Consider the following 24,263-nt stretch of genomic DNA (forward strand, 5'->3'; position numbering starts at 1 on the left):
TTCCTCGGCCACCGCCCAGCCCTGGAGTTGGAGAGCTGGCTCAGCTGCTCTCTCTTCCCCTCACTGGCAGGTGATCGTCTGGGGAGACTACGGCCGCATGGATCACAAGTGCTTCATGGGCATGGCCCAGATCATGCTGGACGAGCTGGACCTGAGCGCCGCAGTCACCGGCTGGTACAAACTCTTCCCCACGTCCTCCGTGGCAGACTCTACGCTCGGCTCCCTCACCAGGCGCCTGTCCCAGTCCTCCCTGGAGAGCGCCACCAGCCCCTCGTGCTCCTAAGGACCTCAGGGAGAGGCCGGGTGCGATGTGAGAAGGGGCATGGCCGCCTCCCACCTCCCCCTGTACATAGTCTCCACGTCTTTCTGGCTCCCTTGCCCTGCTGCATGCCTGTTGGCTCCTGGGCCTGTCCCAGCTGTCTTTGGAGACTCTAGCGCGTGTGCGTGTGTTTGTGTGTGTGTGTGTCTGTGTGTGACCATGTTAGATCTATTCATTTGTCTGGGTGTAGTCTGTCTTGGTGACTATATGGGCTGAAACCCATGTCTCTCCGTGTCTCGTTGTAAAGAAACCCAAAGGAGAATTGTGTGGCCAGGACTCCCCCCGCTGAATCCAGGGGTGGAAGTGGGGGACACGGCCATTGGCTCCTCCCGCCTGGCCCCGGGCTCAGGGCAGAGCCTGCGTGTTCCCACCCGTGCCTGTTCTTGGTGGTCTCTGCTGAGTTTTCCGTCTTGTCCTTGGTTCCACTGCTGCCTCTCCCAGCACTGCTGCTCTTTTTTGAGGAATGTAGCGTCCACTGCAGCCGGCCACACTGAGGCCCCTCTGGGAAGCCTGACACCCTCCTTTCCACCGAGCTCTCCAGCCTCTCTTCCACCGAATGCACCCACAGCATGTAGCAGCTCACCTAGGGCCCTGGCCAGGGCCCCGGGGAGCAGAAGATGCTGGGGAGCTGAGGGCTTGGAGATCGCTTTCTCCCTCCAGCTGGCACCTCCCCCTTCCTAAAAGTGAGATCCGAGGGGGTGTTGGTTCCCAGGGCTGCAGGCCAGCTACCTTGGCAGGAAGTGCGGGTGCCTCCTTTTGCATTGTTCACCTCCCGTCTCCCTTTAAGCCTCCTTGCTTCCGACATGCCAAAGGAGCTATCCCAGTGGACCCCAGGAGGTGCGGACTGGATGGTCTTAACCTGCAAGAGGTTGGCCTCAGAGGGGGTGTTGTCCGCCAGAGTGGGCAGCCCCTGACAACACCCATGTCCTTCCCAGGCTCTGAGGGTGGTCCTGTGCCCCTCGGGGCTCATCCTGAAGGGGCCTGGCTTGTTGAGGGGCCATGGAGGGCGGGGCTGCTGGCAGGAAGGAGGAGGGCTGGGACTGACTTGCTCTAAGAATCCTGTCCAACCTTCAGGGATTAGCTGCATGAAGCTGACTATTAGGGGCTCTATTTTTTTTTTTTTTTTTTGCTCATTTCCAGACCAGGGTCTGTGTTTGAGAGCTCAGACTTTCTGAAGCTCCAACCTCTGGGCTCCCGCACAGCCTGGTTCTACACTCTATAGACCATGACAGTCACCAGCTCTGTACAAGCAATACTCACCCCCTCGGCCTCCCTGCCTCCTGCGCCTCTGCCGCTGCCCTCCGGAGAGTAGCCGGGCCTGCTCTTGACGCCACACCTGTCTCTGCTGTCTTTCCACCTTTGTCTGGTTGGAGCTTTCCAAAGCCACTCAAACCCTGACCTGATTGGACAGCTGGGCCCCTGGGGGTGGGCACCAGGGCCTGGACTGGACCTTGTGAGATGCCGGCTGGGAATCCTGAAGTCTGGCTCGGGAGCCCAAATCTGTCCCTCTGCCTCCTCGGGTCTAGTGTGAAAGGCGAGAGGTTGCCCAGGAGATGGACATGGCGGGGTCAAGGTCTGGGGCCCCCCTGCCCCTTCCGCATACCTCACCCCCGAGCACGGCATGACTTTCACCCACATACGTGGGGGGAGCCATGGGGAGGTGCTTGGACTCCATTCATCACAAAGCCAGGTGGACATGGGGATGGATGCTGAGGCGGGGACATGGAGGCAGAGGCTCTGAGACAGACCCTTCTCCACCAAGGGGTTTCCTTTTCTGGCAGGATCCGCATGGGGCTGAAGCCAGGGCCTGACCACCTCCCTCCCAAGAAAACTGCCCACGGACAAAATGTGGGTGAGGGCAATAAGAACTAACAAAACGAGAGCCTGGGCTGACTCCTGCCAGAGCCGGACGGGAACTGTTGTGTTTGTGGAGAGAGAGAGAGAGGAGACAGCTGGGTTGAGTTTTCTCTTTCTCAGAAATTCTCTTCTGACATTGGGACTGGGTAATGCATTTCTCATGTGTCTGTGGCAAAGGGCTCTCTGGTCTTGGATCCTAGGGTGGGGAGAGGGAGGAAACGCGCTTGCAGAAGAGTATTTGTACGTCCTATGGGTGATGCAGAGCCGTCACCCTCAGAATGGTGTGCAGATACTCAACAGCTTTGGAGTTGGGGGATTATTAGTGACCCATAGATTCCCAGCCGGCATCTCACAAGGTCCAGTGTGGATCTTTCCTGATGTGGCATGGAGCAGTGACACCCAGACTGTGTGGTCACCCCCAGGGAATGAGGCTCTCAGAGAGGGTGTCCCCCTTCCTCCCCGAGGAACCCAGGAAGACAAAAGATGGGGAGCTACCAGCTGAGGCTGCTGCTGGGGAGTGGCTGCTGGCCCCTTGCCTCCGGGGAAGGTTGGCTAGCAGGGGGCACATACTAGCCAGAGGGGTGGCCTGACCTGTCCTAGAGGTGGGCCACTCCATTGGTTCCGCCTCACTAATGGGCAGTCATTCCCCACCCAAGTCGACCTTGGGGGATTATTGTTAACCCTTTGTACCAAATCAAGTTAATCCAGTTACTCCACCTGGATTTTCTCCCATGAGAATGAAGTCTAGTGAGGCTCCATATGTGTGTGGTGGTGAGTGGCTGGACTTACAGGTCTGTCTGGGCCTCCTGGATGCTGGGGCCTGTCTGAGAGGCTGCTCTGGAGGAAGCCTGTCCCAGTGGAGGAGGGAGCACTGTGACTGCTGGCCTTCCCTGGAAGGGGGAGCGTCCATCCCTTGAGGAGGGCATGGTGGGAAGGGAAGGAACATGATTCCTCCCAGGCACTGTTAGAGGCAGTGTCACAGCTCCACATGCCCGCTCCTTACCCCAGGGGACCCTGGGGCTGATGCCAGGCTGGGCTTTTTGTCACTCCATCTCCCTCTGCTCAGGCAGGTTTCGTGGAAGACGTGGCACAGACAGCCAGCCCTGCAGCGCTGCCGGGCTGTGGGCAGGAACCATGACAGATGATTCAGAGCATCTGTCTTCATGTTTCTGCTGTGTTCAATCTGTCCCACTTCCTTCACAGACTCCTTTCCTAAAGGGATAGCTGTGATGGGCCTTTGGTATGAATCAGACTCCAGCGAATGGGGCCAAGTCTTGGTTCTTCCCTGAAGGATCGCATCTCTTTTGTCAAACCATCTCCGGAACTACTCCCCACCCAGTCTCTCGCCCAACCCAGCACTCTTAGGAAAGGAGGCTCCCAGTATGCAGCGAGCCCAGGCACTTCCAGCATTTCAGGGGGCCGAGAAAGAGGGTTGCCCCTCTCGCTCACCACTCATGGGATCACTGGTTCTTCCTGGGGCCTGACCCCCACCAGGGCCAGCATGCCTGAGTTCTTTACTGCCAGCCTTGAGGAAAGCAGAAGCCTCCTGCCCCCTTTAAAGACTCTAGAGCCCTGCAAGGGCACTTCTTTGGAAATGAAATGTAGCACAATCTCAGACTGTGTTACCAGGAGCCCTGGCACACAACCAGGGTCCTTGTTCCACACCCTGCAGCCCAGGAGAAGCTGGGCTTCCCGCCCCCCACCCCCACCCCCCAGCCGGGACTCCAGAGCTCCTGATAACCTCTGAGTCCCCATCTTCTTCAGCCCAGAAAGCAGCAGGGCTTCAGAAAGGCTGCTCTTCTGCTTCTTTGGTTGCTTCCTGCACTGTGTAACCCTGTGGACAAATTGCTGCCTTTGCTCGTCGGGGGAGGGGGGGGCGTGTCCTTCAGGACCAGGAGGCCGGCCATCCGGCAGGGTATCTGCAGTGGCTGCCAGGAGAGGGAGGGGGAGAGGCCTGCTGCCCGCCGGCTCCTTTCTCTCTCCCTTTCTTCCTCTCCCCAGAGTTTTCTTCTCCAATATCCTGACCCAGAAAGAGGTTCCTTAAAATGCTGCTTCCTGTACTGGACTACTGTCCACCTGCATGATCAGGGAGGAGATAGGAACGTAGACTCGTCCCCTACCTTCTCCCTTGAGTCTGCTTTTCACTCAGGTCAGAAGAGATTGGGGCAAAACAAAAACAGTCGAGACTGAGGGGCAAGCGTGCCTCGCCTGATCCAGTGAGGCCTGATGGGGACTGGATCGGCCTGGGCTTGCTGGGCAAGGGTTATTTTGAAAGAGTGCCTGAGCATCTCAGAGTGATGTCAGTGATGCCAAAGAGAGCAACTTGGTCTCCTCGGGCAGCAGCTCTGCCAGCTGAGCCGCACACGTGCGGCTCAGGTGTCGGCATGCCCCATGGCGGGACCTTGTTCTCTGACAAAGGGCTTAATCTTTCCATGTAGCAAAGCAACTTCCTCTCCCCCCAACCCTGAGCTCAGGCCTCTGTGGGCCCAGTAAGGCTGTGCTTGTGAGGGAAACTTGCATTCTTCCAGGGCACAGACTGGCTTGGGGAGGATGCTCGCCACAAAGCATGCGTGTTACTGCTCCAGGAGAACCTCCCTACATTCTGGTTGGAAACTTGGCCAGCAAGGGTAGGAGCCTTCAGCCTCCCAGGCAGTTCACATTGATGCCAGGAAGGTCCTTGGGCCTGGGTTCCAGAGAGCTTGGCAAACAGAAATGGGCCCTGGGAATCCCAAAGGCAATAGAGCATCTGCCCCAAAGGTCAATGGCCTGGACAGCTGGCTACAGAGAATCCAAGGCTGTTACATACAGAGAAACTGTGACCTTATGCAAGTCTCCTCCTTTTTCTGGGTCTCAGCTTCCTCATCTGCAAAACCAGAGCATTTGCTAGTTATTTCATGGTTCCCTCCAGGTTTTTAAAGTCTGATCTGGAGCTGATGAGGATTGTGAGCCTGATATACCTGGCACCTGGTCTCACAGGCTGGTTCCTTCCAGCCCTGGGGACAGGTCCTCACCCATCCACGCCCAGATGCTGCTTCTGACAAGAACTCTGGGAATCCTAGCGGACTCTGCTCCTTCCACCTCCTCGTGGTTTATTGTTCTCTTCCTCTTATGTGATGAGATAATTAAGGGTTGTCTGCAATGGACAATTTCCAAGGTGCTGATGTGAGGTTACAGCCTCAGCTGCATCCTGCGTAGGTCAGTATCCCCACCAGCAGACGATGCTGGGTCGGTCCTCATCTCTGCTTCTAGAACGGGATCTGTGGGAGAATCTTAAAAGAAGAGGCTCTCTGATGGGAGGAGAGAGGGAACTTATTTCCCTTCAAAGTATTTTGCTTCTTGAATAAAAAATATATATATATATCACTCTTTTTCCAGAATGCCTTTTGCAGACACCATCTCAACAGGCAGAGTGGCTGCTGCTTCCTTAGGAAAAGCTGGCCTGATTGTTTCATTCACTCCTTGAGAATGTAAATTCACAGCAGGCAAGAACCCCTTTTTTAGAGTTTCCAAATGCATCCTGCAGAGAGAGAGCGGATAGGGACTGACAAGCACACTGTTTAGATAAGAAGCAGTTAGCCTTTTACATTTTCTATATGCAGCATCTTCCCAAACTCGTTGTGGCTCCCAGGTGGCAGGTGGATGGCTGGGAAGGACTACCGGCTGTTTCTTACAACATTCTTGCCAATTCCCTTGAGGAGAAAATCCTTCACATGGCTTCTGCATGTACAGTATTTGGGCAGCACCAAAAAAAAAAATTATTAAAGTCAGTTTGAAAATGGTTTCACGTGTTGCTTTCTGAAGATGGTTCTTAATTCTAGGAGAGAGCAAACAGTTCCAGAGGACTGAAACAAGGAAGAGGAAGATGCCTCGGCTGAGAAGCAGAGAGAAGTACATCTCAGAAAAAGCCCTCAAAGATCTGACCTGGAAAAAAAAAAAGATCTGACCTGGGCATCTGGGAAATCTTGTCACAATGTGTCACTGGGCCGTGGAGTCTGACTGCTTCAGGCAGCTTTCTGGTTCTGTTCCCAGGATCCCTGCTTACAGGCTCTCAAAGCCTTCTATTCCCACATATTCCACAAGGGGCGCCCAGAACCAAATAGAGGAAAAGGTTAAATGGAGCCGAGGCCGCTGCCCTTGACCCACTGCTGCTTTCTGAGCACTTGGGTCCAGAAGCTCTGCTCAGGCATGGCTGGGCAGTCTCCTTGCTCAGCCACACCTGATACAAGCAGTAAGCGTAGCTGTTGACCTCCAGTGCTGTGACCCCTGGAATACCCCTTTCTCTCCTTGCCTCAAGGAAGGATATAGTCACTTCTGGGCAGTGCCACTGTCCTCTTAGGACTGGATCTGGGGGTATGGAAGATGGATAAAGTATAGCAATGTCACAGCACATGCTTGCCAGGAGAAAGGCTGGCACCTGCCTGCCAAGAGCCTTTCAGAGTAAACTCCACTGCTTTGGCTCTGGCCCTTAACCTTGCAGTTCCACTGGACACCATCTCTTGTTGGAAGGCTCATGAGACCTGTATCTAAGCTCTGGTACCCTGCCCGCCGCCCCCACCCCCCACCAGCATTCTGTCTTTTCTTTCTTTCCCACTTCTGCTCTCTGAGACATCTCATATACTCTCATGGGTTTTAAGAACTTCCATGCTTCTAACCAGTAAAAAAAAAAAAAATTTTTTTTAAAGAGAGTAAAATTAAGAAAAGAGGAACAGACAACAAAACTGAGATCCATAGAGACATTCTGAAAAGATGTTCTTCAAACAGAAGGAAAACGGTACACACTTCATAGGGTTATTGGGGGAATTCAAGTGAGGTAATATGTTTAAAGTGCTCAGAACAGTGCCTGGCACATAGCATTTACTGTGTTTGCCATTGTAAAGAAATGATGGAATGGCTGAAACGTAAGAAAGAAATGTGAGCAAAGAAATAAGATTAGTAACTATTAACATACAGATTATAAAACTAACAATCCTTACTTTTTAAAATTAAATATAGTCATGAACTAAAATACTAGAGAACGATAGCACATACATTGGCCCTTGGAATGTTCTTGGAGGTGAAAGATACTGAATAACTTCAATCTTAAGCATCCATTCTAAAATCTAGAGTAAATACTAAGAAAATACAAATGGAATCAAGTAGATTCAAAAATCCTACATAGAAACTATGAAGCTTAGTAGTGTATTAAAAATGGTATAATCATGATCACCTGCACTTCCCAGGTGGTGCTAGTGGTAAAGAATCTGCCTGCCAATGCAGGAGACGTGGGTTCAATCCCTGGGTTGGGAGTACCCCCTGCAGTAGAAAAGAGCATCCCATTCTGGTATTCTTGCCTGGAAAAGTCCATGGGCAGAGGAGCCTGGTGAGCTACAGTCCACGGGGCTGCAAAGAGTTGGACACAACTGAACACACACACGTGCAATCAACTGGTGTTTCTCCCAGAATATAAGGGTGATTCAATAGAAAAGTTCTCTGTAATTCACCACATCAATAGACTAACAGAGGAAAATAATTATCCTGATGCAGAAAAAGCATTTTGTAAGGTTTAATTCTATTTGTAATAAAACTATTGTCAACTTTCTTGATTTGATAAGAGACCACTCTAATGGCAGAAACCAAAGAGGAACTAAAGAACCTCTTAATGAGAGTGAAGGAGGAGAGTGAAAAGGCTAGCTTAAACTAAATATTTAAAAAACTAAGATCATGGCATATGGCCCCATTACTTCATGGCAAATAGAAGGGGAAAAAGTGGAAGTAGTGACAGATTTCCTCTTCTTGGGCTCTAAAATCACTACAGATCGGGACTGCAGCCATAAAAGCAAAAGATGTTTGCTTCTTGGCAAGAAAGTGATGACATACCTAGACGATGTGTTGAAAAGCAGAGACAGTACTCTGGCGACAAAGGTCCATATAGTCAGGGCTATGGTCTTCCCAGTGGTCATGTACAGTTGTAAGAGCTGGACCCTAAAGAAGGCAGAGTGCCAAAGAATTGATGCCTTCGAACTGTGGTATTGGAGAAGACTCCGACGGTCCATTGGAGGCTCTCAAACTCTCAAGCAAGGAGATCAAACCAGTCAATCTTAAAGGAAATTAACCCTGAATACTCGTTGGAAGGACTGATGCTGAAACTGAAGCTCCAGTATTTTGGTGACCTGATGCGAACAGTCGACTCATTGGAAAAGTCCCTGATGCTGGGAAAGATTGAGGGCAGAAGGAGAAGAGGGCATCAGAGCATGACATGGCTGGATGGCATCACTGATGCAATGGACATGAACTGGGGCAAACTCTGGGAGACAGTGAGGGAAAGGAAGGCCTGGTGTGTTGCCGTCCTTGGGGCCGCAAAGAGTCAGACATGACTGGGCGACTGAACAACACATACACCAAAAAGCCTGTAGTAAATGTTATGTTAATGAAAACATTTAATGTCTTCTCTCTAAGATCAACAGAAGAAGAATCAATGATGTTTCTTGGACCTGGCAGAGAACTGATGTTGGAAGGCAAACTGCTACCTTGAAATCTGGAGAGCACACACAGAGAATTAGAGCTAGTCTGAGATTACCAGGAGAACCCGCTGGAGCCAAAACCTGATGGGAGCACTTAAATGTTAATACTAACAAATTTCTGGAGGCTGAGTGTGAACTTCTTTGGGTATGATCAACAATTAGAGGCTGGGAAGGGTGCATACTTTTATGGGCTTTTTTTCTAGGCACCTACAGTAGAGATCTGAGAAAAATCTAGTGGTCTTTTTCAGGGAGAGGGTAAAAATTCTGAAAAACATCCAGAGTCTCCTCCATGACAAAGGCCTACTGTCCAGGGAAAACACTGAACTGACTCATTGGAAAAGACCTTGATGCTGAGATAGATTGAAGGCAGGAGAAAGAAGGGAACGACAGAGGATGAGATGGTTGGATGGCATCACCGACTCCATGGATATGAATTTGAGCAAGCTCTGGGAGTTGGTGATGGATGGGGAGGCCTGGTGTGCTGCAGTCCATAGGGTTGTGAAGAGTCAGACACGACTGAGCGACTGAACTGAACTGAACTGACCCAACCCTGGGGGAGGGCATTTTCCCCACTCAGGGGCCCCCTAGATTTCCTGTCTCACCTAAGAGGGGATGAAAAGCTCAAAAAACACTTGTGAAAGTCATGACACAGGGAAATGGACCCATTAAAAGAATGAGGTGCAATCATATTATAGAAGGCTTCCTCTGCCCCACAACTTATCCCCTACAAACAGGGCTCTAATGGCTTACAATTGAAACAGCTGCAACACACAGCCTATTAGGGAAGCCCCAAATCAAGAGGGGAGATTAAAAAACTGGTCACCAGCGGAATTTGAAAATCTATGACACCTATGTGCATGAGACCATCTAACCATCTCATCCTCTGTCGTCCCCTTCTGCTCCTGCCTTCAATCTTTCCCAACATCAGGTCTTTTCAAATGAGTTAGCTCTTCGAATCAGGTGGCCAAAATACTGGAGCTTCAGCTTTAACATCAGTCCTTCCAATGAACACCCAGGACCGACTCCCCCCAGGATGGACTGGTTGGATCTCCTCTCAGTCCAAGGGACTCTCAAGAGTCTTCTCCAACACCACAGTTGTATGGGAATCCTGTACAAAGCCATAAAAACAAAAAAATAGAGGAAGGATTGAAAAAGAGATAAAGCTATCATTTATAGATAATTTGATTACTACCTTATTAAGAAGAACAATTATTACACCTCATGAGAGTATTCAGCAACAAGGTTGCTGGATACAAGATCACTCTACCAAAATCAGTTGCATTTTTTTTTTTTCTGTAACAGCTATACCCAGTAAACATGAGACATTATCCACAATAGCCATTCAAATTATTAAATAATAATTAAGAATACATAAGACCTCTATAGAGAGAATTTTCAAATTCTTAAGAGTTGATGATCTGAATAAATGAACAGACATTCCCTGTTCTTGGATAAGGCAGTTTAATATAAAGATATTAACTTTCCAAGTTGATCTGTAAACTCAACACAAGCTAAAAATTTCAGTTGGTATGTTAAGTAAACTTCCTCTACAACTTATGTGCAATAATATAAGTCTATTAATGGTTAGATCAACTTCTGTTTAAAGAAGAGAAAATTCATGGATTGGTATGTAATATAACTAGGAAATTAATATATAATGAGAGGGGTACCTTAAAACAATGAGGAAAAGTGGATTGTTTAAAATATGTATTAGAGACACTTTCACTATCTGGACAAAAAAAGAAAGAAATCCCTGCTGTTGGGTTGCACTCCACAGACTTGCAAGCCTTGTAGCTGCCTAGCCTGCAGAGGGAAGAGGAGTCTGGAGACAGTGCCAGAATCATCAGCAGTTTATTGGACAGGGGATATCACACATCCAAAGCAAAAGATCCTGGCGCGGCACCCCACTGTACGTGACTAGCAGGACATGGCAGCAATCTTCGCTACCTGAGAGGAGAGGGAGGCTACCATTTATGGGGGCATGACATGATCAGTTACCAGGGAGACCATGGCTGGGGCAGGAGGCAAGCAGTTCCTGATTAAGCCCTATAATTAAGAGGATTGGATAGTCACGTGAGTGAGGCAGGCCCTGGTGGAGCAGGGTTGGGTGTACAGAGAGCAAGAGAACAGCCATCTTGGGTGGTCTGACCATATACTACACCTATATACCTTGCTGGACCCTGACAATCTTGGTCCAACTCTCTTCCATGATATCCCTGGGATCAGGTATGTAGCGGTGCTCTGCAACCAAATACCACAAAGGCCATACAGACATCAGCAACTAGAGGGTATCAAGAGTAAGATACCTGGTACACTAAAAACAGGGATTGCCAAGAGGTGGGCAATTTTAGAGCCAGGCACTTGGCATGCAGGACAGGAGGAAGGTGAGAGTTGTCAGTCGTCCCTACATGGTCACATTAGCTGGGTCACTCTTCCATGGAAAATCGCTGCAGACGTAGCAGTCTAACTCATTTCACAGTGAAGCCACCATTATCACGCAGTCCGTGAACAGATTCCCTCCACTCAGGCTAGGGAGGAAATGTGAGATGTTTAACAGGCACAGTACAGGGGAGATCATGACCATTATACAAAATAAAGACAGAAACTGCATTCTGAGATAATACCATTCCTGCCTGAGGTGTTTCTCCTGGCCTGAAATACCATATCATCTGTCCACCTCTTGGAGAAGGAAATGGCAACTCACTCCAGTATTCATGCCTGGAGAATCCCGTGGACAGAGGAGCCTGGTGGGCTGCTGTCCCTGGGGTCGCACAGAGTCGGACACAACTGAAGTGACTTAGTATGCATGCATGCATTGGAGAAGGAAATGGCAACCCACGAATCAATGTTCTTGCTTGGAGAATCCCAGGGACAGAGGAGCCTGGTGGGCTGCCGTCTATGGGGTTGCACAGAGTCGGACATGACTGAAGCAACTTAGCAGCAACAGCGGTCCACCTCTGTCCCCATAGCTGGTGCCCAGTCCGGAGAGGTGGTATAACAATGGCACAGAGTTAGTAGAATGGGGAGGGGGGAGCATCTTTCCCTAGTAGGGTTCCAGATTAATTACCTTAGTCATCTTGGGTGGGGCTGGGAAGAAGATAGGTGAAATCTCTAAGTCCCTTTCTAATTCTACTCCTCATCGGGTGACAGACCCAAACCACCAGGAGCTAACCTGCCAATCCCAGGGCCATTTTATAATGTTTCCCTGGGGGCTGATCCTATGATAGCAAAAAAATGAGCTACTATCCTGACCAACAGTTGGCAACAGTCCTTCAGTAGTAAACAGTTGAACTCAGATGGTGTTGACTAGTTGCCTCTGGGTTCACATGGCATTCACAATCACTCCTGGGATGTCCAGTTATAGTTTGTAGGACTTGAGTTAGCCTCCTGGCCCATAGGTTGAGAGCAGGATTCCTGTCTCAATGGTGGTTCTGTCCCCTTCCCTAGCTGGGACCAGAAGTCCAAGGGGCCTCTTATTTTGCCATTGCCAAAGGCCTTAACCAAACCTTTCTGAGTAACTGGCCATGTCTGATTCACAAGCCTGTCCCTATCCCTGAGTTAATATCCCTGAAGTCTGTATCAGTACTCGTTTAGGGGTGGTGGGTCAGGGGTATACTTGTATTTTGTGGGTAATTCAGGTCTTTGCACTTTGTCTGTATTCACCAGCCATCCCCGTGCAATCAGATGAGTCACAAGCATGGGGCTGCTACTTTTTAACTGGAAAGAGACTCTGAGGTTAAGAAAATATCAGCAGTATAATGAAAGAGAAAGACATCTCTTCATGTAGTCAGCTGCCATAGAGCCCCTAGCTAATGTCAGCTATAGAATATACAAGGAAGTCCTGCAAATCAACAATAAAACGGTAACAACTTCCATGGGAAAATGGCAAAGGAAATAAACAGGCAAACTCCAAAAGTTGATAAGCATATGAAAATAGCCTCAGAATCATTATAATAAGAGATATGCAAATTAAAGAAATAATGAGATTTCACTTTATACTAATAATAATTGGTAAAAATTAGAAATGATAATGCCAAAGGACATCAAGGACATGGAGGTATAATCGGTGTAGCCATTTTGAAGAGCAAGTTGACATTACCTGGTCTAATTATATGCAGATCCTATGACCTATACATTTGTATATATCTCCATTAAAGGCACATGTACAAGGAATATTCATCATAACATTATTTGTGGTAAAGTGCGGCTGGCAGAAAGTGAACCCCCTGAAGATGCCCACATCCTAATGCCCAAAACCTGTGACTATGTTAATTTACATGACAGAAGGGACTTTGTAGATATGACTAAATTAAGGACTTTGAGACAGGGAGATTAGCCTGCATTATGTGGATGGGCCCAGTCTAATGATCTGGGTCTTAAAAGTGGAAAACTTCCCAGCTGTGGTCAAAAGGAGATGTGATTGCAGAAGGACAGACAGAGACGTAGTGTGACAAAAATTAAAACCTGAAGACATGGATAGTTAATCATACTGTGTTTATGGACTGGAAGACACTATACTGTGAAGATGTCAATTCCTCCCAAATTTACCTCTAGAATCAGTGCACTTTCAGTAAAAATCCCAACAGGTTTTCTCTGAAGAAATTGGCATGCTGATACTAAAATTTATTTGGAAATGCAAAAGACCTTGAATAGCTAAAGGACTTTCGAAAAGGAAGAGCTGAGTTGGAAGATTTTATTATCTGATTGCAAGACTGATTATAGAGTAACAATGGTGTTGGCATAAAGATAGGGCAATGGGACAGAACACTATCAGATGGGACAGAACACTATGGAAATAGTTTTTGACAAAGGTGCCAAGTCATCCAATAATCTATACAAGCGGTGATGCAATAACTGGGTATTGGAGTGCAAAATATGAACCCTTCATGATAGACACAAAAATTAACTCAAAATGGTTCATAGACCTAAATATAAAAGCTAAAATCATAAAACTTCTACAAGAAAATACAGGAAAAAGTATCCTCACAACTTTATGGTAGACAACAATTTCTTAGAACATAAAAAGCAGTAACCCTAAAGTAGAAATCAAAAGATAAATCAGATTTCATCAATATTAAAATTTCTCCTCTTTGAAATATACCATTATGACTCACAATAAGATGATGACTTAATAAGACAAAGTAAAAAAAAATGGGCAAAAGACAAACAGATGGGTCACAAAAGAAGTTATACAAATTGCCAATTTGATGGAAACATAAAATGGTATAATCACTTTGGAAAACAGTTTGGCAATTCCTTTAAACTTTCTTATACACTTACCTCAAGACCCAGCAATTCCAATTCTAGCTGTTTATCAGGAAAAATAAAAGGCTATGTCTACCCAAAGACAAAAACACTCATGGCAACTTTATTCATAATAGCCCCACGTTGGAAACAACACAAGCGCCTAATGTAGCTGTCAGGAGTCGATCAAAAAATAGAGACCACGTAGTTACTTGAACAAGGGAATGTTAATGTTAAAAAGTATTAACTCTTCAAGTGTTAGAGAAGGTGATAGGAGAAATATACAGAATATTCTGAAGCTGAGGGAGTGTCCAAGGAAGGAACAAATTGAAAAGACAACCTCTCCTTGAAGCTGGCACTCAAAATTTGTTGGAAAACATGTGTCGTGATATGAGGTGTGCTAGGAACCCAGGCCAGGCCTGATCCATAGCCTCCAGGCTGGTAGGAAACATCCCTCTAGGGTACTGATGGCAGAGGCTGCCAGGGAGACCCTGGAGAGTCCAGGTCAGGAGCCTACTTGCAGGCGGAGTGGTGTAGGCTTAGGACACTTGTGCCCATATCTGGAGGAAACAGCCTTCCAGGGAGCTGCTGGGTGGAGGCTGGCAGGTGGCTGCACAGGAAATCAGAAGCCTGCTCATCACTGGGATGATCCCTGAGGACCACAGAGTCCACTGTGGGAGGCTCTAGTGAGGTAGGCACAAGCTGTGAGTTCACAGGCATGTTCTGGACACACAGCTGGAGCAGAATGTTAATGGATGCTGCCAGGCATCTGCCTCTGGGAGCAGGGCAATTGCAAGAGAAACGGAGCACGTGAGACGCAGGAAAAGCTTCTTCCTGCGGTGTCCCTCCATTGCCATCTACTGACACAGCTTAATGCTGTTCTCACTGTGAAGGAGAAATCCGTAAAGGGGGCTATCCAGCTATCGGAGAGCAGGTAATGAAGGGTAGATTTGAATGAGAGGCAACAAATTGACAACAATAATATCTCGCAACATGTGCCATGGAGAAGCAATTGGTGGCAAATCAATGTAACGGGATACCACTCAGCACCAAACAGAATGAATCAGCGGCATATGCAATAGCACAGAAGGATGGTAATAGGACCCTAAAAGAAAGACACCAAACACAAAGAGTAAGTATTGTTATATGAAATTCTAGGCCACACAAGACTCATCTACAGGGAAGAATGTCAGTCAGCATTGCCTGAGGATCTGGAGTGACTGGAATTTTTTTTAACATTTTATTTATTTATCTGTATCAGATCTTAGTTATATTTTAAAGGGACTTGGTGTTTTCAGTGCTGAGGGCCGAGGTTCAACCACTGGCCAGAGAACTAAGATCCCACAAGCTTCTCAGTGTGGCCAAAAATAATAATAAAATTTATAAATTTATTTAAACAAATTAAAAAATGTATTCAGTAAAAACAAGACTGGGCGCTAACTGTGGCTCAGATCATGAACTCCTTATTGCCAAATTCAGACTTAAATTGAAGAAAGTAGGGAAAACCACTAGACTGTTCAGGTATGACCTAAATCAAATCCCTTATGATTATAAGTGGAAGTGACAAATAGATTCAAAGGATTAGATCTGATAGACAGAATGCCTGATGAACTATGGACGGAGGTTCATGACAGTGTACACAAGGTGGTGATCAAGACCATCCCCAAGAAAGAAAAATGCAAAAAGGCAAAATGATTGTCTGAGGAGGCCTTACAAATAGCTGTGAAAAGAAGAGAAGCGAAAGGCAAAGGAGAAAAGGAAAGATATACCCATCTGAATACAGAGTTCCAAAGAATAGCAAGGAGAGATAAGAAAGCCTTCCTCAGTGATCAATGCAAAGAAATAGAGGAAAACAATAGAATGAGAAAGACTAGAGATTTCATCTAATTAGATACTAATTAGAAAATTAGATACCAAAGGAACATTTCATGCAAAGATGGGCACAATAAAGGACAGAAATGGTATGGACCTAACAGAAGCAGAAGATATTAAGAAGAGGTGGCAAGAATACACAGAAGAACTGTACAAAAGAGATCTTCATGACCCAGATAATCACAGTGGTGTGATCACTCACCTAGAGCCAGACATCTTGGAGTGCAAAGTCAAGTGGGCCTTAGGAAGCATCACTGTGTACAAAGCTAGTGGAGGTGATGGAATTCCAGCTGAGCTATTTCAAATCCTAAAAGATGATGCTGTGAAAGTGCTGCACTCAAGATGCCAGCAAATTTGCAAAACTTAGCAGTGGCCACAGGACTGGAAAAGGTCAGTTTTCATTCCAACCCCAAAGGTAGTGCCAAAGAATGCTCAAACTACTGCACAATTGCACTCATCTCACACCCTAACAAAGTAATGCTCAAAATTCTCCAAGCCAGGCTTCAATAGTACATGAACTGTGAACTTCCAAATGTTCAAGCTGAATTTAGAAAAGGCAGAGGAACCAGAGATCAAATTGCAAACATCTGTTGGATTATCGAAAAAGCAAGAGAGTTCCAGAAAAACATATACTTCTGCTTTACTGACTATGCCAAAACCTTTGACTGTGTGGATCACAACAGACTGTGGAAAATTCTGAAAGAGATGGGAATACCAGACCTTTCCTGCCTCCAGAGAAATCTGTATTCAGGTCAGGAAGCAACAGTTAGAATCAAACATGGAACAACAGACTGGTTCCAAATCGGGAAAGGAGTACATCAAGGCTGTATATTGTCACTCTGCTTATTTAACTTCTATTCAGAGTACATCATGCGACATGCTGGCCTGGAAGAAGCACAAGCTGGAATCAAGATTGCCGGGACAAATATCAATTACCTCAGATATGCAGATGATACCACCCTTATGGCAGAAAGCAAAGAAGAACTAAAGCACCTTTTGATGAAAGTGAAAGAGGAGAGTGAAAAAGTTGGCTTAAAGCTCAACATTCAGAAAACTAAGATCATGGCATCTGGTCCCATTACTTCATGGCAAATAGATGGGGAAGCAATGGAAACAATGACAGACTTAATATATATCTATATATATAGATATATATAGAGCCAGGAGGGCTCCAAAATCACTGCAGATAGTGACTGCAGCCATGAAATTAAAAGACACTTGCTCCTTGAAAGAAAAGCTATGACCAACCTAGACAGCATATTAAAAAGCAGAAACATTACTTTGCCAACAAACGTCCGTTTAGTCAAAGCTTTGGTGGCTCAGATGGTAAAGCGTCTGTCTGCAATGTGGGAGACCTGGGTTCGATTCGTGGGTCGGGAAGATCCCCTGGAGAAGGAAATGGCAATCCACTCCAGCACTCCTCCCTGGAAAATCCCATGGACGGAGGAGCCTGATAGGTTACAGTCCATGGGGTTGCAAAGAGTGGGACACGACTGAGAGACTTCACTTCACTTGGTTTTTCCAGTAGTCATGTATGGATGTGAAAGTTGGAGTCTAAAGAAAGCTGAGCACCAAAGAATTGATGCTTTGGAGCTGTGGTGTTGGAGAAGACTCTTGAGAGTCCCTTGGACTGCAAGGAGATCCAACCAGTCCGTCCTAAAGGAAATCAGTCCTGAATATTCATTGGAAGGACTGATGCTGAAGCTGCAACTCCAATACTTTGGCCACCTGATATGAAGAACTGAGTCATTTGAAAAGACCCTGATGCTGGGAAAGATTGAAGGCAAGAGGGGAAGGGATCAACAGAGGATGAGATGGTTGGATGGCATCACCGACTCAATGGGCATGAGTGTGAGTAAGCCCCAGGAGTTGGTGATGGACAGGGAGGCCTGGCATGCTGTCATTCTTGGGGTCGCAAAAAGTCAAACACAACTGAGCAAATGAACTGAACTGAACTGAAAAAATATATTCACAACTAAGACCTGGCACAACCGAATAAATAATAAGTAAAAATTAATATTAAACAAAAAATAAACATAATACGATCTCCATTTATGTTTGATTTAAGGAGTGGGAATAGAGACACGCTAAACTCAGGCAGCAAGATAACCAAGACGTGAAAGCAGCTGTCTGCATGAAAGTCGACATGAAAGTTGCCCATCTTGGGAAAGAGACTCTTACCTGAAGGAGCTGCCCCACCAGGCTGTGTGTCTGCTCGCCACCATCCAGTGTCCCCTATGTCCCCCAGGTCACCAGGATGCAGCAGGCCACATTCTCAGGACTTCTGGGAGGGGCCAGGTGCCCCACTGGAAGGGACAGGATGGCCATGATGGAGAGTGGGGATCATCAGGCCTGGTGAGGGCTGGTTGGGGCAGATGTCCTAGCAGAGGCAAGGGAGGCTTATGTGGGCCCAAGGTCCACGCAGGTTGGGGAAGAGGCAGGGTGTGGAGGAGGGGCAAGGGGCACAGTTCAAGGGAGGTGTGTCAGAGAGGAGGGGAACAAGTTGGAAGGGGCAGCGAATGGAAGGGAGAGGGAGAGGGGAAGGTGGGTGGTAGGAGGAGCAGGGGCATAGGCCAGGGTAGAGGTGATCCAGGCAGGAAGGTGGGAAAGGGCAAAACTAGTAAGAGGAGCGAGATGGTCTGGGCATGTGGTAAGAAGGGGACCAGTGTGGTCTGAGTAGCTGCTGACTGAGGCAGGCATAGGGTGAAGAGACAGGGACGACATAGGGACAAAAGGCCAGACAGGAGGCAGGAAGTGAGCCAAAAGCTGAACCTGGGCAGGCGAAGAGGCCATCGAGCAGGAAGGAGACAGGGCAGCTCCTTCTGCGTGACTCTGGGCTGAGAAGTCATGGGTTCAGTGTTCAGCATTCTTTCTGTGCTTAATGCCTTTATGACTCAGATTCCATCAACAGCCAGTGCTAAATTCTGTGGCATTTTGACTTGGAAGATACCTTTACCATGAGTACACTTTCTCCATCTTATAAATAGAGAAACAAAGGCTCAGAGGGTTGCCCAAAGTCCCTCAACAGTTAGTTAGGGGCACAGTTTGGACAAAATTCAATCCAGAGATGACAAAAACAGTCCCAGGTTGACCAGGGAGTGGGTCAAATGGGAGGATTCTCAAGGGCCTGGAGGGGTCCCTCTGGCTATTAGAGCCCACCCTAGATAGAGGCACTGGAGGTATCTACTCTCCATCTTTGAAAGGTACCTTCTATCCATGACTAGCATTGTCAGAACCTGCAAGGAGCCTCTTGTCTCCCCACCATGAGAAAGCCCAGGAAAGGGGCTGAACATGAAGGAAATACCAATACTGACCTGCTCTCCAAAGAATGAGTGAGTGAGTGAGCGAGTCAGTCATGTCCAACTGTTTGCGACTCCACGGACTATAGCCTACCAGGCTCCTCTGTCCATGGGGATTCTCCAGGCAAGAATACTGGAGTGGGTAGCCATTCTCTTCTCCAGGGGATCTTCCCAACCCAGGGATCAAACCCAGGTCTCCTGCATTGCAGGTGGATTCTTTACCAGCTGAGCTACCAGAGAAGCCCCCTCAGACAATAATTTAGCTCAATGGGCTAGAGGTATGGGGAATGGGGTAGGAAGGACCTGGAGCAGGCGGATGGGTCAAGGAGAATTTAGATCCTCCCTCTAGTCTTTGCATTAGATGCTGCTACATCTTGCTTACTATCTCATTGGGAGTTCACCAGGTAGGGACATTACCTCCATTTTAAGCAAGAAGAAACTATGCCCAGATTGGCGGAGGCACTTGCCCAGGGCCACTCAGCACTAGAATAACAATACTAAGACCAGAATCCTGGCACCTGAGTCTGTACTCTTTCCATTAAATAACTATTGGAAAATGGGATGGAAACACAAGGGAACAAGTCCCTACACTAGAATGAGAAAGTTTTAGAGGTGGGGCAGGGCAGATGGTGGTGGCAGATGGTGAAGAGAAGGAGAATTAGAGAATTAGGGAGATTTTGCAAAAAATGATGGTGAGCAGCAGTCCCTTCTGGAAAGGCTTTGGAAGCCACCTTAGACAGAATGGACTTCATTCTATGACAAATGGGGAGGCTCCCAAATCTATGAAGAAGGAGAAAGGCATGTTTAGAATCATGCTTTAGAAACACTACTCTGACTCCGGCATGTGGGATGTAGGGACAGGAGGAACCAGGTTCAGAGAAAAAGATATTGCACTGAACCAGGAGAGGAAAATCATAGAGGGGGAAATCTGAGATGAATTAAGGAGACAGAATAGGTAGAACTTGCTGGCCCACTGGAGCAAGACATGGGGAGAAGTAAGCTTAACACGCAAGTATCCAGTTTAGGAGACAGGGTGGAAGGGGAATATAAGAAGAGTAGGTTTTTTTTGACTGGGGTGGGGGGTGGTGGGGGTTCCTGGTTTTTACTTACTAAGAATCATATGCAGTTGAGGACATCAGTTGGCATTTGGGTGGCCTACCAGAAGCTCAGGAGAGAGAGCTGAACTATGGATGCCCTTTCGAGAGGCATCTGCTGAAATATAATTTTCAAAAAGTGTGTCAAATGAGAAAGGACATCACCTGAGCCAATGGGCAGCATTTATGGCCCAAGACACACTGAGGTGCCCAGGAAGGAGGCTGAAATGGCAGCCTGCGAGGCAGGAAGGAACCCAGGAGCTTGTGTCATGGAACCACAGAAAGAGTGTTTTAAGAAGGGAGCAATCAGGGAAGGAAATAAAGACTTTCCACATTCAGTCAGAGGGTGAAAGAAAGTGAAAGTGAAAGGCGCTCAGTCCTGTCTGACTCTTTGTGACCCCATGGACTGTACCGTCCATGGAATTCTCCAGGCCAGAATACTGGAGTAGGTACCTTTCCCTTCTCCAGGGGAACTTCCCCACCCAGGGATGGAACCCAGGTCTTCCACGCTGCAGGTGGATTCTTTACCAACTGAGCTATCAGGGCAGCCAGAGGGTAGTGAGAGCAATTTGTTTTTCTTAAATTTTTTCATTTTTTATTTTTCAGCCACACCCGGGGCATGCAGCTCAAGCTGAAAAGTAAAATCCCAGTTCCCCAACCAGTGATCCAACCCACACACACCTTGCTTTGGAAGCATGGAGTCTTAACCGCTGGAATGCCCCAGTGAGAGCAATTTTAATTCTGAGTGGAAGTGCTTGGTCAGGGACTGGGAATAACATGTCCCACAACTCCTCAAAATACCTGCATCTCCTGCCTTTTTAAAGATGCTGCAGCAAACTCTCTTCCCTTGAACCCACTCTACACTGGAGAATTAAAGAAAATGGGTTCAGTGGAGGAAATAAATCAAGAAGGTTCCCACCCTCAGGATTATGCTTTAGGAGATGTTTGGGGGAAAACCCATAACTGAATCAAGGTGATTGGATTTTCAGTCTGGTTGTTACCTAATCCCATCAAGGACTCCCTACCTGTAGCAATAAATAGGGCCATGCAGAGAAACTCTGTTCTCATTTCCAGGGAGAGGCAGCATGGAGCCTGAGTGAGTCCCTGCTCAGTAGAGAGCACCCTCCCTGGCCAGCCTTGCTCGACACAGCTTTCTGCTGCCTGTGGTGAGTCTCAGCCTGGTGGAAGGGCCTTCCCTCCTGGCTTCCTTTTGTAAAATTATGCTCACTCTTTGCTCTCTCTGCCTCCCTCAAAGAAATAAACAAAATTATTAAACACCAACAGCAAGTGATAAACTCTACTTTCATGGTGTTTAGAGTCTGGAGTGGGGTAGAGATATAGGATAATATGATGAATATGTAAAAATATAAAGAATCTAGGATGTTTCATGTGCTCTGGAGAAATATAGAACAGGGGAGAGAGGACGCTTGGTAGAGTAGGTGTTTAGGGATGACTGTGTCTTAAAAATTCCTACATTGGTAGATTGAAGCTCCTGTAATTTTAATTGCTGAAGTATTTCGTCTTCACCTTGTGCCACACAGTTATCAAACTCCCCACTTTTATGGTTTGCCATCTCCCCTTATTATGAATAATTTGACAATTGTACAATTGTTGGAATTGATAGCATAGCACTCTGTGGATTCTAAGACCCCATCTTTGAACATTTCTGAATGTGCGTGTATTTCCTGCTTCCTCTCTAGGCTTCTGGATTCCACCAGCTGGTTTTGGTGTCTCGCTTCCCCTGCATTCCTAACTCTGCACCCTCAGCTCAGGTGCCCATGGCCTCCGGAGGCAGCCGACTCAAGCCCCAGAGCATTCCACTCAACTTAGAGGGAATCCGACAGAACCAGCGGATGTGGCTGGTGAAGGTACCGAAGTACCTATCGCAGCAGTGGTCGGAAGCTCCTGGAAGCGGTGAAGTAGGGAAGCTGAAGATTGCCACAAATCAAGGGAAGTCGGAAATCTCCTTTACTCTGAATAAGGAACTTACAGACATTCGGGGTACAGATGGACAACCGGCCCCGGTCCACGCTCCCACGGAGCATCAGTTTCTCTTGCAGACAGACAGAGGGCAGGTCCTCACGGTGCTGACTGAGCATGAGCCAGATCAATTTTCCCTGCAAGGAACCGTAGTCCATCGAGGTGAATGCAGACCTGCTCCCAGTGAAAACTACATGAGGCTGAAGAGGATGCAAATAGAGGGGGCTTCCAAACCTGCCAGGACTGTACAGAAACTGGAGAAGGTGGTCACGACCAATTATAAACCTGTTGCCAATCATCAGTACAATATTGAATATGAGAAGAGAAAGAAAGAAACCGGAAAGAGAGTGAAGGCGGATAAAGACCAAGTGTTAACCTTGCTGTTTGCTGCCTTTGAGAAACACCAGTATTATAACATAAAGGACTTGGTTGGCATCACTATGCAACCTGTGGTGTACCTGAAGGAAATCCTGAATGAAATCGGTGTTCGAAATGTAAAAGGACCCCACAAAAACACTTGGGAGCTGAAGGAAGAGTACAGGTGTTACCAGAGAGCAGCCAAGAGAGAGTGAGCCCTTTGTCACGAAGGTGTCAATATGAGCTTGAAGATCTTCCAACACAAAAACTGGTGTGAGGCTGTGCTATCAGGGGGTAGGGAGGTTTAATATCTTTTTAAGTATTCACATTTAGATTGTAAAACAGGGAAATAAAATAGGCTGTAAATTGAGAAAATATTGTCTGAGGACTTCTCATCTTTGCTGCATCCATAAAGAGCTCAGCTCATCTAAGTCTAAAGAGACCTGGCATCAGAAACGCGGCCGGGGTGTGCTGGGGATGTGGCTAGGGGTGGAGGTGGGGGCTCCGCTGGGAGTGGGGATGCAGGCAAGCAAATCCAATCTTCTAAAATGACTGAAGGACAAAGTTGCTTCTGAAATGTTTAAGATATGGCCCCTTCGTATGTAGAAATATGAATGAAAAAATGTTAAGGGTAAGAGGGTGAGATAATTAAAACTGCTAATTGACAGGTGAGGAGGATGGTGTCCGATGGAGTGGAAACAGGTTGTATTACAGGTCCTTTACTTACTTCACGGAAGTCGTATGTGGATTGTATTTTGTTTTTCTTAGTGATAATTTGGGGTTTTTTGGTTTGTCTGGTTGGTTGGTTTGGGGTTTTTTGTGGGTTTTTTTTTTTTTTTTTTTTGTGGCTAAGCTGGGTCTTTGTTGTGGCCCTCGGGCTCTCTAGATGGGGACCTGAAGTTGCTCCATGGCATGTGGCATCTTAGTTCCCCAATCAGGGATCAAACCCACCTCTCCTGCACTGGAAGGCAGATTCTTAACTACTGGCCCACCAGGGAAGTCCCTGGATTGTATCTGAAGTTTGGATTCTTAATCATTGCCTGAAATATCTTTTTAAGAGATTGCACTCTGGCAGCAAGCACTGAAATGGAAACTGACAAGAGTAATAGCAACAGTAACAATAACAGTGGCTAACACTTATGCTTTTCGTGTCAGCTGCATGCGGTGCTTAGGATTTGACATGATTAGTTTTTCTCTCTCAGCAGCTCCACGGGGGAGATGTGAAGTCTCTCTTCCATTCTCCCACCCCATCCTTCAAAGTCTTTGTAGGGAGGTGGGGTTGAGGAAGCGTTGGGGCTTTTTTGCTTTTGTTTTTAAAAAATGCCTGCATGTTGTCAGCCAGTGAAGTCAATGGCAGTGGAGAGAGAAGGAAGTCAAAGGAGTCCTTGACAGTGAACAGGGTGGGGTCTTGAGCACAGGTTGGGCTGGGGGTTGGGGGTTGGCAGGGATATTTTTAGTGGGCAGAGAGAAAAAAGAATATTAGTGAAGAAGCAGGTATGCTGGTAGATTTGGTGGCAGGAAGAAATAAATGGGCATCCCTTTCTGGTGCCTCATTAGTTCAATAAAATATGATGCAAAGTCATTAAATGTGAGGGGGGTGAGTGGAGATCGTAATAACGACTAATGCCCACTGAACACTTACTAGACTTCAGGGACTGTTCTAGGCACTTTGTTGGTGTCAACTCATTTAATCCTTATAACAATTCGGGGAAAGTAAATATATTTGGAGCCCATTCTTCAG

General features: G+C 47.2%; 2 protein-coding genes and 1 long non-coding RNA gene across 5 annotated transcripts in view; 2 read left to right on the forward strand and 1 right to left on the reverse strand.

Moving 5' to 3' along the window:
* The window catches only part of RIMS3 (regulating synaptic membrane exocytosis 3), a 42,151-nt gene extending 36,196 nt beyond the window's left edge, over positions 1-5,955 (forward strand). For both annotated transcript variants that reach the window (XM_061412363.1, XM_061412362.1), the window contains exon 9: positions 71-5,955. In XM_061412363.1, the coding sequence (XP_061268347.1) occupies positions 71-283 (213 nt within the window). In that variant the 3' untranslated portion in view covers positions 284-5,955. The remainder of the gene's footprint in view (positions 1-70) is intronic.
* LOC133244766 (uncharacterized) lies at positions 5,240-21,933 on the reverse strand. Of its 2 annotated transcripts, none has more exons than XR_009735514.1 (3): positions 18,565-21,933; positions 17,974-18,172; positions 5,240-6,097 (listed from the first exon to the last, which is right to left on the reverse strand). It is a non-coding gene; the product is annotated as an uncharacterized LOC133244766 (long non-coding RNA). The 2 variants fall into 2 exon arrangements; XR_009735513.1 differs by having other exon boundaries at positions 17,974-18,098; positions 18,565-21,928.
* On the forward strand, positions 21,265-23,657 carry LOC133244763 (general transcription factor IIF subunit 2-like). Its single transcript, XM_061412364.1, has 2 exons — positions 21,265-21,351; positions 21,886-23,657. The coding sequence occupies exon 2, from the start codon at positions 21,964-21,966 to the stop codon at positions 22,735-22,737; it is 774 nt and encodes a 257-aa protein (XP_061268348.1). The 5' UTR covers positions 21,265-21,351; positions 21,886-21,963; the 3' UTR covers positions 22,738-23,657.
* Positions 23,658-24,263: the final 606 nt, after the last annotated feature.

This window comes from Bos javanicus, chromosome 3 (genome assembly GCF_032452875.1).
Source record: "Bos javanicus breed banteng chromosome 3, ARS-OSU_banteng_1.0, whole genome shotgun sequence".
Classification (NCBI taxonomy): Eukaryota; Metazoa; Chordata; class Mammalia; order Artiodactyla; family Bovidae; genus Bos; species Bos javanicus.